This window comes from Poecilia mexicana, unplaced genomic scaffold, assembly GCF_051168715.1.
Source record: "Poecilia mexicana isolate PSO_F unplaced genomic scaffold, ASM5116871v1 scaffold_23, whole genome shotgun sequence".
NCBI classification, from domain to species: domain Eukaryota; kingdom Metazoa; phylum Chordata; class Actinopteri; order Cyprinodontiformes; family Poeciliidae; genus Poecilia; species Poecilia mexicana.
In genome coordinates, this window is record NW_028263392.1 from 5,107,763 (window position 1) to 5,123,124 (window position 15,362).

At 38.1% G+C, this 15,362-nt stretch overlaps 1 protein-coding gene across 2 annotated transcripts in view; it reads left to right on the forward strand.

Annotated features, from left to right (window-relative positions):
• The first annotated feature begins 122 nt into the window (after positions 1-122).
• tbc1d22a (TBC1 domain family, member 22a) overlaps positions 123-15,362 on the forward strand; it is a 129,818-nt gene continuing 114,578 nt past the window's right edge. The window contains exons 1-5 of one of the 2 annotated variants that reach the window (XM_015002789.2): positions 123-639; positions 1,074-1,130; positions 6,344-6,527; positions 7,387-7,639; positions 10,110-10,292. In XM_015002789.2, coding sequence (XP_014858275.1) covers positions 578-639; positions 1,074-1,130; positions 6,344-6,527; positions 7,387-7,639; positions 10,110-10,292 — 739 coding nt within the window. In that variant the 5' untranslated portion in view covers positions 123-577. The remainder of the gene's footprint in view (positions 640-1,073; positions 1,131-6,343; positions 6,528-7,386; positions 7,640-10,109; positions 10,293-15,362) is intronic. The other variant, XM_015002788.2, reaches the window with a different exon arrangement.

Genomic DNA, 15,362 nt, shown 5'->3' on the forward strand with positions numbered 1-15,362 from the left:
TGCTCTCGTCTATGCTTTGAACAAACTTTAAGAAATATTCGTATTTGATAATGCAGTTATCTTTAACTGGAGTTAGAAAAGTCGGTAAAGATGTACTTTGGTTGTGACAAAAAAAAAGCACAAAACTGTTTCCGGTTATTAATTAAGGGTCCTAATTTTTTTTTTACAACATTCAGACTAATGAGCCTATTCTTAACTACTAAGCTCTTCAGCAACAATAAAACATTTACAGATTATTTTTTTAAGGACACACTGGTCCTCATGCTGGTTTTCTCCACAGTTATATTTATGGATGGTCTCCTAATCGAGACCCAGCCTGTAGTTATAGTAAACATCGCGTCAACAGTCCATAGAAATCGTTAAACAGGCGAACTCACTTGTGATTGGCTAACCAAAAGAAAGCGTCGCTCCAGCCAATCGCCGTCGCGCTTACTCGCCGATGCGGTAGTACCAACATGGCAGCTTTCTGAGTTTTGGAGGAGGAGAGCTGGAGTAAATACAGAGAAATTAAGCGTTTCTGAGACGAGGACAGGGTCAGGGAGCCTGAGCTCGAGACTTATTGGATTGTTGGCGGAAAATGTCGAGCGACGGGAACAAGAAACAGTTCTGGAAAAGAAACGCAGCCAAGGTTCCTGGCAGGTAAGTGACGTGTTCCCCCTTCTGCTGGCTAGCTTAGCAGAGCTAGCTTCTCTTAGTGGAGCTTCACACGCAGCTTTCACTTTAACTGAGGGCCTTAACGTTGTGCACAAAGTTGGCCAGTTTTGACTAAACTGACGTGGCACTGCTCATGTTACACTATTGCATTCTGTACCGCTTATATCTTCCTGCTCACAGCTGTCAAAGAGCTGCGATGCTAACATAGGCTAGCACCTTTTAAATCTGCCCGAAGTAGGTTCAAAGTTGTATCTGTTGCTACAGTCACTGACTGAATTATGAAAAGATGCATTATTATAGTAGTTTTCGTCTCCATAAATTGAAAACGTATCCTTTTGCACAGATTGAGGCAAGCATATTTAGCCTGAACGGATGAGTCCATTCATTTCCTTTTCTCTCTCTCTGCTTTACTTCCTCAGTATTCAGCATGTTTACGGCGCACAGCATCCACCTTTTGACCCGCTTCTTCATGCCAAGTGAGTTCAGATTCTTTCATCAGTGCTAGAAAAACGCGTTATAATCTTTTTGGAGTTGTTTAGGCACTTTCTAATGTTTGTCATCTTCCATTTGCAAGATAAATCTAGGCTCTGGTGGCCCTCATTTCTTTAAGCCAATGAGCTTTTAGGATTTTATATACATTATCTATTAGACAGTCAGGGTGTTTCTGGAAATTACTAAAATATATTTTTGGTTATACTTGACCCTTTAAGTTTGTGGTAACAGGTTTAAAGTATGCAATGTTCTGTTTTCTCTTTCTCCCAAATGATTTGCTTCATACTTATGGTGTGTTGAAAGTTTTTAGGGGTTTTATTTTCCAAAAATTATTCTTTAAATGTTTAAATAAGAGACATTAGAGACAATGGAGCTAAAACATCCAATCAGAGAACAAGTTTTGGACTGTTAGCATTGTCCATCAAAGTAAACCTCATCTGGAATAAATCTGATTTCAGATTTCAAAACTTTACCTTCCAAGCTGAAGAAGTGGGTAAAAATTAAAATCAAACATATTTTTGATATTTAACATTCTTTTAATAGACTGGGACCTGTCTGGTTTGCATCTCCACTTTGTATTAGATAGATGTATTTCGTGGCCACTAGTTCTAAAGTGTACACATTTTGGAGCGAGACTCTGTAGAGTCGGCAAACTGGAGTCCATTCTGTTGCAACGACTCTGACACAAAATAAATAACCAAACGAAACCACATGAAAAGGAGGAAGTGGAAGTACAAGAGCCCCTGTTATAAAACTTGAAAGAAACACTTCTAGCTAGATCCACACAGAAACCATTGAAGACCTTTTGTTTTGTGGGTAGTTCACTGTGTTCTCCAGATTCTTGGATACAAGTGAGATTGTTAACAAATGCAAACTTTTACATGCTCATTTTTTCCCCCTCAGAAGTTTTCAGATGTAATCTTACAAGTTTACTACAGTATTTGAGGACAAGGTGCAGCTTTTGCCTCACCATTTACCTGTGTTGCTACGCTCTTAATCACAGTTTGATTTACAACATGGATATGGGTTTTTTTTTTCCAGGTTTTATACAAATTTTATTGAGTCTTTTCTGATTTTTCCTTTTTTTATGTACACTAAAGCACAGCAGGGGAACTTACCAATGTTTCAATTAATAAATGGGTTTGAGGTGTTTATTACGTTTTGATTCATTACTCCTAATGGAGTACCATTTCATACCGATAAGGAGCCAATTTCTTACCTATTAACCGTTGTATATCAGTTAATTTCTTTAGATATTCAGATTAATTGTTGAATTAAATAGTCTTGTGGAAATAAATATGTAAATCTCTTGTGTATTCAATTTTTTTGTGTTTTTTTCCCCCCAATAGATTGTACAACCTATTTTCATTGATTATGGCTCTGATCCTCATTTAGCCCAGATAAACCAAATGATCTGAGAATGGCTTCCTGTTGGTAGATATTATTCAAGTTTCACAACCAGATTTCCAATCAATATTCAATAAGTAGATGATGTCAAATTACTTCAAATGGACCTCCCTGGTTTTTAGATTGTTTTCCCACTCCAAAATATGTTTGAACTTACTGGGATCAAATTAAAAGAAGCCACTTCAACCTCTTGATGACATTGCTGAAAATGATGGCAGCCACGCCCAAGTCAAGAATGTGAAACGGTTTGTTGTGCCAGTTGACAAACAAAAACTGGGACGACATGGGCAAGACTTTAATGCATGTTAGGAATGTCATACGTCGGGTCCTGCAGGATAACTCTGGTGCCCTATTGGTTAGTAATTGTTCTGAAGTCTCACTGGAACCAACTCTACAAGAAAATCTTGTTTCCAAAGAACAAAACATTTCAGATTTATTTTTGACACACAATCTTGATGTTACATCAAAATGTAACATCAAGATGTAACAAGATGTAACATCTTGTTAAGTGAAAACAAGATGTTACATAATCTCTGACAGACGTTGGTGTCAGTGTGTAACTGTGTTATGCATATGGCTTACCTTCCCAGATATATTTATTACATGGAAGTAGTAAATATTAAAGCATTCTAGCAGATGTTGTCATATATCTATTTTCTAAAGCTTTGATTTATAGATTTTTTTTGTTTTTGATGCCAATTTATCTTTTTAAACTGTGGATTTGCTGACTGCTTGAATGTTTGTATTCATGTTTGCAAATAACACATTTCACATTTTCTAATCATAAAATATCTGTCTAATGTGGATTTATTTTTAACAAGCAGCCGGATAAATAATCTTCATCTTTTTTTCTTTTCCTTTCATAAAAAAAAAAAAATGGAATTATGTTTGCACTTCTAGAAACTTTAAATTGATTATATTCTGTAATTTAAAATCATGTACTACTTTTGCATGGCTTATATCATTGTAACAACCTGAAATTCCTTTTTTTTTTTTTTTTTTTTTTTTTTTTTTACAAAATTGTGTTTTGTTTTAAAAAAATATGTAGTTGTGATGCTACAGGTTCACATCACAGCTTACTGTAAGTGCGATATGGATTATGTATCGTTACTGAGCCTTTGTTTATGTTTCGTCACATTCAGCAGGAGTATCTCAAAACTGAAATTAGGAAAGGCTTTGGAATCGCTCCTTTTTGATACTGAATCAGATTGAATCACTGTAACATAGCAAAATGTCAAACGATAACGGAAAAACAGAAGCGATTAAATGTTTATTCTCAATGACCGACAGACGGAAAACCCCTGGCAACGACGAAGTAAAAACAGTCAATTATTCAGTAATTATAATCTTCTTTCTTCTCGTTGATGTTTAATCATGTAGATTTCCACAGAGGAATTGGGTTTAATTTGTTTTCAGTTTTTATGTCATTGTGTAGGTTCACACTTTCTCTTTCCTCCAATCACGGTGATAGCAAGTCGGTGTGGCTGCATTTCTGTTTGTTCTTTATTATGGTAATTGTTGGCTTTGTAAGAAGTCAGAGCACATTCTTCCCTTCACACCATCCTCCCAAGTGAAAGGTTGAGTTTAATTAAATCTCTTTTGCGATGATTGTTTTCATTTTACCTTTTTTTTGCAGCTACTTAAAGTATGGAATACAGTAAAAAATGTTTACCATTTGCCATTCAATGCTGGTGATGCACTTTTTAGCTTCAATGTTTTAAGCTTAGTTAGAATTAAGAGCATAAACATTAATGTTCAGTGTATGGATAGCTGCTTCACTGCATTCTATTTCAATTACATAAATATGATTGTAACCTTTGAATATTTCCCACTCCATGTATTTTTGGCCAGACAGAAAATGTTTGTCGTCATATTTTAGAGGCAGAAAACTCAAAACAGAAAGTAATCAAAAATGGACACTTTAGTTTTTGTTTTTTTTTCCCTCCTTGTTTTTTTTTCTAATGGAAATAAATATTTTAACACTTTAATAATACAAAGGCCTTTGGAGCACGACTCCATATACAGATGATGTCATGCTGAACTGCAGAGTACAATTAATTTATTATAATATATATTCATATATTTCTAATATTAATATAGAATTCAGTTGGACTTGTGCTCACATAGAAAAGTGAGATTTCCAGCTGCTTCCATTCACTGCTGTGGTTTTACAGCAGGCGCTATGCGGCTGCCTGGCCTTTTATTGTGTCTGAGAGAAACACGAGTGCAGACGCTTATTTGCATCAGAGCAACGACGCTGGTCAAAACCAGAGGAGAAACGATGCTTGCCTGAAGGCTGGTGGAGTTAAAGTTATGTCTCCATGTTTGTTTCTCTCCCAACTGGGAAAACCCCCATAAATTTCTTCACCATATGAACTTTTGTTTTATATTGAAGCCACAGTTTGGTATTCCCTGCTTCACATTTTCAATCATCGTTAAGTTTAAGCTGCATTCTCTTTGATTTATGTCATTTGTATGTTTTATTTAATGATATTCTACTTTTTTTATACTTACTAATGTGGACAAGAAGGCTGAATTCAATCAAAAATATGGAATAGCAGTACACAGGTTTCATTTTTGGTTTGTTTTGGCCTTCGTGCCTCAAGCCAGACGTTCTGCTCTACGAATGAAGAAGTGATTTTTAAAATATCATCAAACTATGCATGGATTAATGCTGCCATTTAAGGAACTGAAAATCAAAACAACCTATTACCCATGCATGCAAAATGCAATTTGAAAAACAAATGTGATGCAAACACTGAGTAGAAAGCAGTCGAAATATCAGAAACCAAAACTTTTACTAGCAGAGTGCAGAAGAATAATTCTTTAGTCAAGATCGTAGCACTTCTGAACACATTTTTGGCTTCCCACAAATAAATAAATAAATGTGATTCATTTTACCAACATTACAAACAGTTGTCTGTACAAACCAAACACTCTGCAAATAAGGATGTTCTGATGCATATAGAGTCCCGTTTCAAAACATAATAAATTCAATGGGATGTGTGTGCAGTTAATTAGCACGCAATGTTTGATCAGTATTACATGATCTTCATTAGCTTTGTGATAGCGTAGCTCATTGTTCAGTCTCCAATGGCATTCATGTGTCATCCCTTATTTGTTTTTATCGGCTTACGTTTTGTTCAAACATCAATGCTGAAATAATCACAGAATAGTGAATGGTTGTTGTTAAAGAAATGTTCTGATCTGCAGGATTTACTAGGTTTTATGTCTATTAACTGCAAGGACTAATAAGATTGGGCAAATTTGTTATCGCAGCGCCATAATAAGGTTTAATTTATAGAACTTAATGTCATTTGTGGTCTATAATTAAATGATCACGCACATTATGAGTGTTTGATTTACACTCCTGCTGCTGTTGCGTTTGCTTTTTTATGATCTGTTTTCCTTGCTGTCTCACAAAGCAGTTTTGTTTTGCATTTGTTTAAAAAAAGTGTAGGAGTGGTATCATTGTTGCACAATTGTAATAAAATCAGGAACTAAAACAGACAGGAAATAAGCCTGACCTACATTTAATTTCCTACTGAGTTTGGACTTATTTGGAAGTAAAAACTCAAACGTGTGCTACTAAAGCAAGTTCAACTGCAAACATTAACAGCAGATTAGCTCCTAAAATATACATTTCTGCATTTATAAACTTCTATAGTTCTAATTTAGCTCTTCCATTGCCTCCTCGTATAACATCCCATTTGTTTTTTGTTTTCTTTTCCTCTTTCTCCAACTCCTTGCCCCATCATCACCCACTTGTCCACTCTTGTGTGTCTTGCAGTCTAATCAAAGCAGGAAACAAACCCCCTCCGGCCACGCCAGGCAAGCCAAAGAAAGCCACCACCTTCCAGGAGTTCGAGAGCATCACCAGCGACGCCTGGGATGTCGGCGACGATGACGACGAGCTGCTGGCCATGGCTGCACAGAACCTTAACATCGAGGTTGTCATGGAGACGGCAAATAAGGTTGGACGGCGTTCACTAGATATTTTCCCGCTTGAACCAAATACTTTGGTTTAGTTTGATGGTTTTGATCAGGTGTAGAGGTTTTAACTGTTTACACACTACTAAAACAACCACTAGGGTGTCTGCATATCCTTAAAAAGTAATAAAGCATTAAATTGTCTTAAATGAAATAAAAAGTGGCCTTAAATACATTAATCAAAGGTCTTAAATTTTGAACTGACAGCCGTATTTAATAGTGCCAATAAAATCCAAAATACGACTTTCCATCAGGCAAAAGGTTGAGTCGCCTGCAGACGACTTCTGTACTCAAGATGGCTGAACAACTAACTCTAATTAGCTGCTGATAACAAATTTTACTGGACGATAAATAGTGTTATTGCGATAAACGATAGTGTTGTTTTGAGACCATTTTCAAGTAACGTTATTGTAATGGCATAATTCTCATTTCAAACTTTCAATTCTAATGAACATTTAACACTGGAACTGGAAGACATCTTAAATATCCAAAATAAATAAACACCACAACAGGAACGTCAAATAAAATGAATTATGAAGTCTAAACTTTTGTGAACAAAATTATCGTTCAAAAAAAGGTGATTGTTGAGGTCTGGCACTGGTTTTAAATATTGAAGAATTTTATTTAAACAAAGTTGTTACTGTGGAGGGAAAAAGGGTCAATATCTATTGCTGATCTCACCAGTAGTACATTCTTTTTTACATTTCCGTCATGGTGCAGGTCTTACATTTCATTTATTAGAGTCTTAAAACATATTTAAAAGTCTTTCCAAAGTGCTTTTATTTCCCCAGCCTTTTTTTTCGCTCTTCAGCGTTGCTCATTGCTTTTCTGTTCTCCGCGCAGGTGATTGAGAATCACAGCAAGCAGCAGGAGAGACAGAGGCAAGACGACACGACGGAGCCGGGTCAGGGAGAGGAAGACGCACAGGAGGAGGTGGCGGCGGAGGAGTTGGAGGAGGAAGAGGAAGATGAGTATCTCAGAGTGGAGGAAGTGGAGGCAATCAGCCCAGATGCATCATTTGCCTCTCAGAGCAGCCCTTACGCTGATAGCCGTCTGGTGAAATCCCACAGTGAAGCTCCGATTGGGTCACCTAGAGGTGAGTGAACAACACACTTAATCTACAAAAGGGTTCTTTTTTCCACACTCACCTGTTTGAAATGATTTGGACAATAAAGTTTGAACTTAAATATACATATTTGTTAAACTAATGCATAAATGAACTGATGGGTGATACAAATGCACACTTAAAAAGGGATAAAAATGTTTTTTTCCAGCATTTAAAGCATCCTTAGAAAGTCTTAGATGCATGCATCTAAAATTAAGACCTTTAAAATGTTTTAAATTCATTTAATAAAGTAAGTTAGCCTTTAATAAGTTAACCATAGTCCTGTAAAGACAACATTTATCTGATACATTCTATTATTTTATTTTATATACATTTACTTATGTATATGATTTCTATGGTTGAGGCTACAGCCAACTCAATGCTATCATACCCATGCTAGCTAGCATGGGTCTAGCTAGCATGGGTATGCTAGCTATACCCATTTGTGCCTATCTTGGGTAAGTGCAAATTTATCAACATTTGGCTGGATGAAGTTTGTACATGTTTGTGGAGGAATAGATTTTAAATTCCTTTCATAAGGGGCTTAAAAAAGTCTTAAATTTGAGTTGGTGAAACCTGCAAAAATACTTTAATGAATCCTGTGCCTGAGGCAAACGGATATCCAAACCCTGCAGAAACGTAATAAAATATACTAATGGAAATAAATTAAAAAGAAAAAGTAAAATCCTGCTCATTTATCTGCACTTCACCAGCGAGATAAAGGAGGCAGCACATGCCTTAATAACCCATCTGTGTATTTCCTCCTACTAATTTGAGAAATTAACCTGTTATATTAAACTAAAAAACATGGTTTAAGGTAGCATACATCTTAAATGACTCCCATCTTCCTGCCTCCTTTTGATCAGTTATCTGTTTTAACCAACAGCTTGATTTAATCTCATAACGTATCCTAGCGTGACTGCAGGAGTTGCTGTGTCACCATACGGAACATTTTCCAAACGCCATATTTGTCTAGAGGAGGATATAAAGCCAGTTGGTGCGGCGGTGTGTCCGCCGTTGGCAGATGCAGATGTTCTGCCTGGTGAACATGGTGGCGGACCGTTCGCCTGGCTGTCTGGGCATCTGCTGTTCAGACTGCTTCTGCTGTTCGGAGACAGATCGCACAAGCATCCCCTTTACCTCCTGGCAGTTTAGACAGAGCCAGAGACACAAAGGGCTGCATAAGCTGCAGTGTTGTTTTCTTATTATGTACTGTACTGCCCATAATTTGTCTGTTTTCCTTCCTCTCCTAATAGAAATGATTAATATAGTGCGCTGTGACATGTAAGCTTTAGCTACGTTCTCCAGCCGTTTTTCATTAGAGAGAATTTTTAAGATTGTATAAAGTATTGTTAGATGAGCTCACTAAGTTACAGAGAAACCGCTGCCTGCTTTAATGATCTTTTTTAATTTTTCTAAGTGCAAATAAAGCACTTGAGAACAGATTTGTGGCCTTTTATTTGTTCCTGTAAAAAGCAAATAAGATATTAAAATCGGCTACGCGCCAGTCCTCCTAATTGCCATGATGCGTTTGTGTAACTCTGCCTGCAGTAGAAGTGTTGCGGTTTTGTTCCAGCTCTTGGCAGATTGCCCTTGTGTGAACTTCAGTAAGTGTGTATCCTGACAGAAGGAAGATGGCTTCTAATGTGAAAGTCTGGAACAATCTGGCTTGATTTCTGTCCCTTTGCGTATGTTTGACCTGTGTGGAAACATGTGACGCCTTGAAAACAGAACGAATGAATGATAGAAGATGACATTTTGAAAGTGTGATATCATTTTATGAGATGCTTCTACATATGTCACCCCTGGGATAGAAACTATTTTGAAACTAAACCACAAACTTTGCAAAAGGTTTTCCTAACCCTTGGACATTTCCACATTTTATCATGTTGCAACTATAAACATCAATTTATTTTATTGGGATTTTATTGAATAGACCAACAAAAAGTAGCACTTCAGCATCGATTGTATTCATTGTACCTTTGCTCTAATAGCAGAAAATGAAATCCAGCAAAATGAAGTCACATTTTTGGAGTGTGCAACACTGTGTCACACCTGAGCTGAGTTATTGTAGCCCTCTTGATTTTTTTATTAATAAAGAAAAATAATATGTAGGATTGCAAGTTATTTTACCGGTTATTCTGATTATTCTGATACGAACATTGATAATAATTTCAATAATTGATTAATCACAGTTAATCTGATTAATTGTTTCAGCCTTTGAAATATGTATTATTTTCACTCTTTGTGTTGGTTTATCACACAAAATCCCTGTAAGACGCATCGAAGTTTGTGGTCATAATGTGAAAACCTTCATAGAGGAAGAAAACAAGTCGCTGTGCAACGATCTGCCGGCTATAATTAAGTTCCACTTACAGCCGGCAAAAGGTATCCGCATTATCTGAAATAGCTCTGGGTTTACGTAACCGGTCTCTTTATCTCGTCTCCATCCCTCAACCAGATGCAGCGGGCGAGCGCGCCGGCCTCCACAGACAGAGGTCTCTGCCCCATCGGCCGCCCGTCATCCCATTAGTGGCTCGCATGGCTGACCAGAACACATCTGGCACCCCGGCCATGACCGAGAGGGAAGCATCCCGCCTGGATAAGTTCAAACAGTTGCTGGCGGGGCCCAACACAGATCTGGGTAAGCGATAGTCAAAGCCAGCAGCCTCCACTTATCTGTCAGAGTCTGCGTCGCAAGCCTTTCGGTCACCACGGCCGTTCCGACTATCTCATTATTCCTCACTAATTGTCTGGTTTTTATCCCTTTCTTTACCTTTTTAAAAGCTCTCTCTCACTTCTTCATTTCCTTGTATTCTTTGCTTTTCACTCCGTCCGCCAGCTGTGCTGAGCTATTAACGATGTAGCGTGTTGGTGTTGGTGGTGGGGGGGGAGGAGTCATCCAGCCATCTGGACATGCAGATTAGAAACACCAGCAACAACAAAAGCAAATGACAGGCCTTTGTTCTACCCAAACGACAGGCCTTTATTGTTCATCAAGCCCCAGAGACTTTACTACCCCAGTGGCCCGGAAACTCCTCCAGATCTTTTCCTATTTACAGTTCACTTTGTGTCCTTTGAAACAAACTTTGGATCACTAGAACAGAAGCTTGTTGCATTGAGTCCTTCATTGATGATCGACATCATGATGATGCAGCCATCCTTACTGAAGTTTGAAGATTGAAGTTTAAGCTTTTGTCTCTTCTTTTTTGAAGATCCACACTCTAAAAACCCTCCATAAAACGTGGCTTTACTATTATTTTTCAATCTGACACAGATTCCAATTTAATGCTGACTTTAGCGTCTCGTTTTTGTGATTATTGCTGTTTAAGCTAAACTGGTGTATTCTGTGTGACCCTTACATTAATTTTGAAATTTCCAAAAGGCCACCAACATTTCTAATTCTGTGTTGTTCCATGATAAAGATTGAAATATCCAACACAGCAAAGTTGCTCTAGTAAGTCCAGCCTTCTTGTTGCCTGTTGAAAGTCTTGCTCTCTCTCACTGTCTTGTAGCCCAAATGAACCTCAAAAACCTGTTGTAGGAAATGATTTTACACATTTTTCCTCTGGTCTCCTCTATGCCATACTTTGTCTCCACCTTTCAGTCCTGTGTATCTCTATTAAAAAGGGAAGTTTAAAACACATTTATTGTTGATTACACGGATTAGAAAACTGTACATTTTAAGATGAAATGAAAAACTTACATTTTTTGGATTAGCATAGCAAATGTGTTAGTGGAAGCACACAAATTTGTTTTTTTATAAGTCGATACCAGTTTCTAGTTTCTGTTGAATTCTGAATTGCTGAATCTAGATTCGGACTTTCTTTTTATTCATTTATTTAAATTCACCAACTAAATTTAACAAACACTGACCAAAGGAAAAAAACAAAATGTGGGTTACTGAATAAATAAACAACTGACCACAGAAGGACGAAAAGTTTCTCCCCCTTCATGGATTGAAACCTATGTCCCATAACCTCTCTGACTTTTACTGTACTCAAAACATAGGCTTCATTTTGCATATACAAATCTCTTATTTGTTTCTTTCTTTGCTCAACAAACAGAAAGCAAAAAGTGCAACACTTTGCAGGTGAATATTATGTTGTGTGCTTCTCTGAAAATCTGAGATATGCCAAGTATAAAGTTGATGTGAGACATTTTAAATCACTCTTTGTTCATAAGAATTGAACAGTAAAGTTCTTAAACATTTATTTTTTCCAATCTAGATTTTATATAGAGATAGTAGGTCAGTCTTATGTAGCTGTTTTTGCTGAGCACACGATGCATTTGTTCTGTTTTAAAACACATTTTTTTAAGCGGTAGGGCTATTAAGCAAACATAAAGTTCATAAAATGTATCCACAAACCCGGATTGGCCAATTTAACACAATATGACTCAACCCAGTCCAAGTATTTTGTTTGAAACTGACTCAGTGATGAATTGTCAGAACTGAAAGGTTCACCCAAAAAGGTGCAAAGAGCACATTTGCTACAGATTACTTCAAACGATTTTTCTTTTCTCTGTGGCCATTTTGGATTTAATGACTTGATAATTAACTTTTCTATAATTCTTTCACTATGAAATGTTCATAAATTAACCTTACTGATTTTGACATTGATATAAGAATATTAGAAACTAAACACACGATCATTTGCTGTGAAAAACACAGCTAAGAATTGTGGTAACAAAATGGGTCAATGGTTTGTCTTTACCATCCTTCATTAGTTTTACATTCCATTTGCTCATCTTCCATTCACCAATCTTTTACACTTAAAGTTTTTAAAGATTTTGTAGAAGGTCTAAGCTTTGTTAAATTCTCTTCAGTAAAATTATAGTGAACCTTTGGGTTTTTTTTTAACTGGACAAAAACAGCTTGAGAACATTAATTTGAGTCGATTAAAGGACAGATACTGAATTGTCGCATGAAAATCTTGTAGGAAACCTGAGAGGAACTATCGTATGCTGATGTTGCAGGGAAGATTTGAGTGAAATCCAACTGATTTTTTTCCGTCTGCTCCGTTGTCGCTCTACTTCACAATGAGTGAACACACTACAAAAACTCATCTGTGTACAGTTGAACCAAACATCTGTTATTTTACATCCAGCTCGCTCCTTTGGTCTCAGCTTGCGCACATGAAGAGTTGCTGCCAAGCTTCCAAACCGTAAACTCTAATTTTGATTCGCGGGACAGTCTTCCTTCCTCGTTGCGTGAGACTTTTCCAAGCAATGCGAAAAGGGGTTCGCTCATCCTCGGCGCTAGTCAACAGCGGTCATCGTCGGTTCAAGCAAAGTGCATCTGGTACATCAGCGGCCCGTCTTGAGACGTCAGCCTTCATTAGGGTCTGCCAGGCTTCACATGCTGACCGTCTAATTTTAGTTTGTCTCTGCGCCATGATTAGATGGCCCAGAACAGACGAGCCAGGCAGCCGGGCCGCTGGCAGCATGAAAGATGAACTTCATTCAGGGGACATAATTAAGTGAAGGATTGGAGGAGGGCGGCGCTGCAATGTGATCTGGTTGGTGGAGGGAGGGCGAGAGAGAAGGATGGGGGAAGATAAGATGGAATGAAACTTTAATGATCCCTTTGGGGAAATTGGGTCATGGGCAAGACCAAAGATCGGGTCAGAGATGGGAATTTAAACAGTCCACAGAGCGGTAATGCGACCCGCCGAGGGCACCGTTTTATTTGGTAAATGGTGCCGTCGCTTGCTTTGTGGTAAAATCAAAGAGGCACAAAGCTTTAACGGCAACAATCACATTTTCAAATCAGTGTTTCCGATTGCTGTTGGTGGCACGCGAACGCTCCTCTAAACACACCCGCAGGCCTTCTTAGCAGGGACTGTCCTTGCTCAAAGGACGAGGGCTGGAAAGAGCCGTTAGCCGTTTTCTTTCTCGGAGAGGTGTAATTAATTACACAGGGAGCAGTGTTTTTTTGGACCAGAGCCCTCACACTGATTGGCTGTACAAGCATTCAGATCCATATCTGCGCCTGTCAGATTTCCTTCACATCTTTTGCTTTGGCACCATCATGCTGTCTCTCCGCTGAGCCTTGCGACAGGTTGTGACAGCAGTCTGTTTAGCATGTAAGGTCATTTAAAAAGGTGATGACCCGAGTGCGCGCGCGTGAGAGGAGGGTGATTGATGTCAGGTTGATCTCTGCTAATTATTCGTGATATCCCGAGGCGAGTGTGTCTGTTGAGCGAAGCCGAACGGGTCGCCCGCTAAGTGGGCAGAGGCAGGCATGTGGACTTTCAGGTTGTTGGGTTGGCGGAAATACTTAAAGAAATAAAAACTGCACAGGCTGCAACATGTTCTGCTCAGGGCTTTTTTGCGATTGACCAACACAAACATAAGTGTTGAAATTCTTTCTTTCAAAGAAATGTGTTTTTTTTGCGTTCACCCTGGATTGCTCCAACAAGAGAATAGAAACCTAAATAAATTCATTGTTGCTCTGCTTTTGTGTTTGTGAGTGCTGGTGTGGCGACAGGTGAATTTCTGTCCCTGGAAGACATTTTAAATATCCAAAATAAATAAACAAAGCAACAGAAACAAGTAAAATAAATTCTGAAGCCTCCGTCTTTCAAAAAAGGGATAGACCAAAGCAGCAGACTCGAGACCAGTTTTGGTAGAAAGAGAGAGAGAAAAGAAAGACGATAAATCAAGCTTTAGTTTATAATGCAATTAATTAATTCATTGTTTATTATGACAGGCCTAGGTCTGGGTTCAGTTGAAGTGAACTTTAGTGCGGTTTGAATGCATATGTGGATCCACAGCGGATGGGAGACTGATCCAAAAGCAGCGGACTATAGCGCAGGGATTTCTGGGTAAATACATCTAAAACAAATTGCGAGTATAATCCCATTTGGAAAAATGGGTCGTGGCGCTTAGGTAAAGACGAGAGAAATGCTACAACCGCTAAAATCTGACACTATTCCATTTCTGTTTGTTTTGTGTAATAGGAAGTTGTGCAGAAGTTCTCATGTTTGACAGTGCAGTGTGTGAAAGCAAACCTCAACGGCTTAAAATGTGGCAAATGTTGCAGTTTTGGTCGCCAATCAAACTAATCTTCTGGACTATCAGGTGAGAAGATAATGGAAAAGTCCAGAGTGTTTTTATTTCAAGTTTGGAAACGTCTCTTCCCTTTGATCCATTGGTTCTGTTAGCAGACTTTCCACCTGAGCTGGGGATTCATACAGCTCCTCCAGCATCACCACGAGCCTTTTGGGCATTGGATTTAACCTCCAGCCTGTGGGATCTTGGGATATTGTTTCCTAACATATGTCAAATGTAACTACATATTTTGGTAGTACAGAAAGGCTGTGTTTTAATTGGGCACCAGTTTTGATGCAGTTATATTACAAAGTAAGGTGTCATATTTTAAGCAGACACGTTTTTGCCTCGGTGTGGATTTCTATCCATAAAAGTTTCCACCTTTTTGTGTGTGTTTTTTTTTTTTTTTGTTTTTACAAAGATTACGCATGTGTGTACCTTTTTTATTTTAATTTATTTTTTTTTTTACATTTTTGATCAATTCCAATAATTGATCAAAAAGGCTGGATGGTATCTCTGCCATTCAGCTTTAAAGGCTGGATGGCAGAGATGCTGCTGTTGCCATGGTGATGGTCCATTCTCCTCTCTTCTCGCCTTGCAATTTATTTCCTCCCTCTCTTACACTTTGCCCTTTTGATCAGTTTGTCTCGTTTTAATCTCC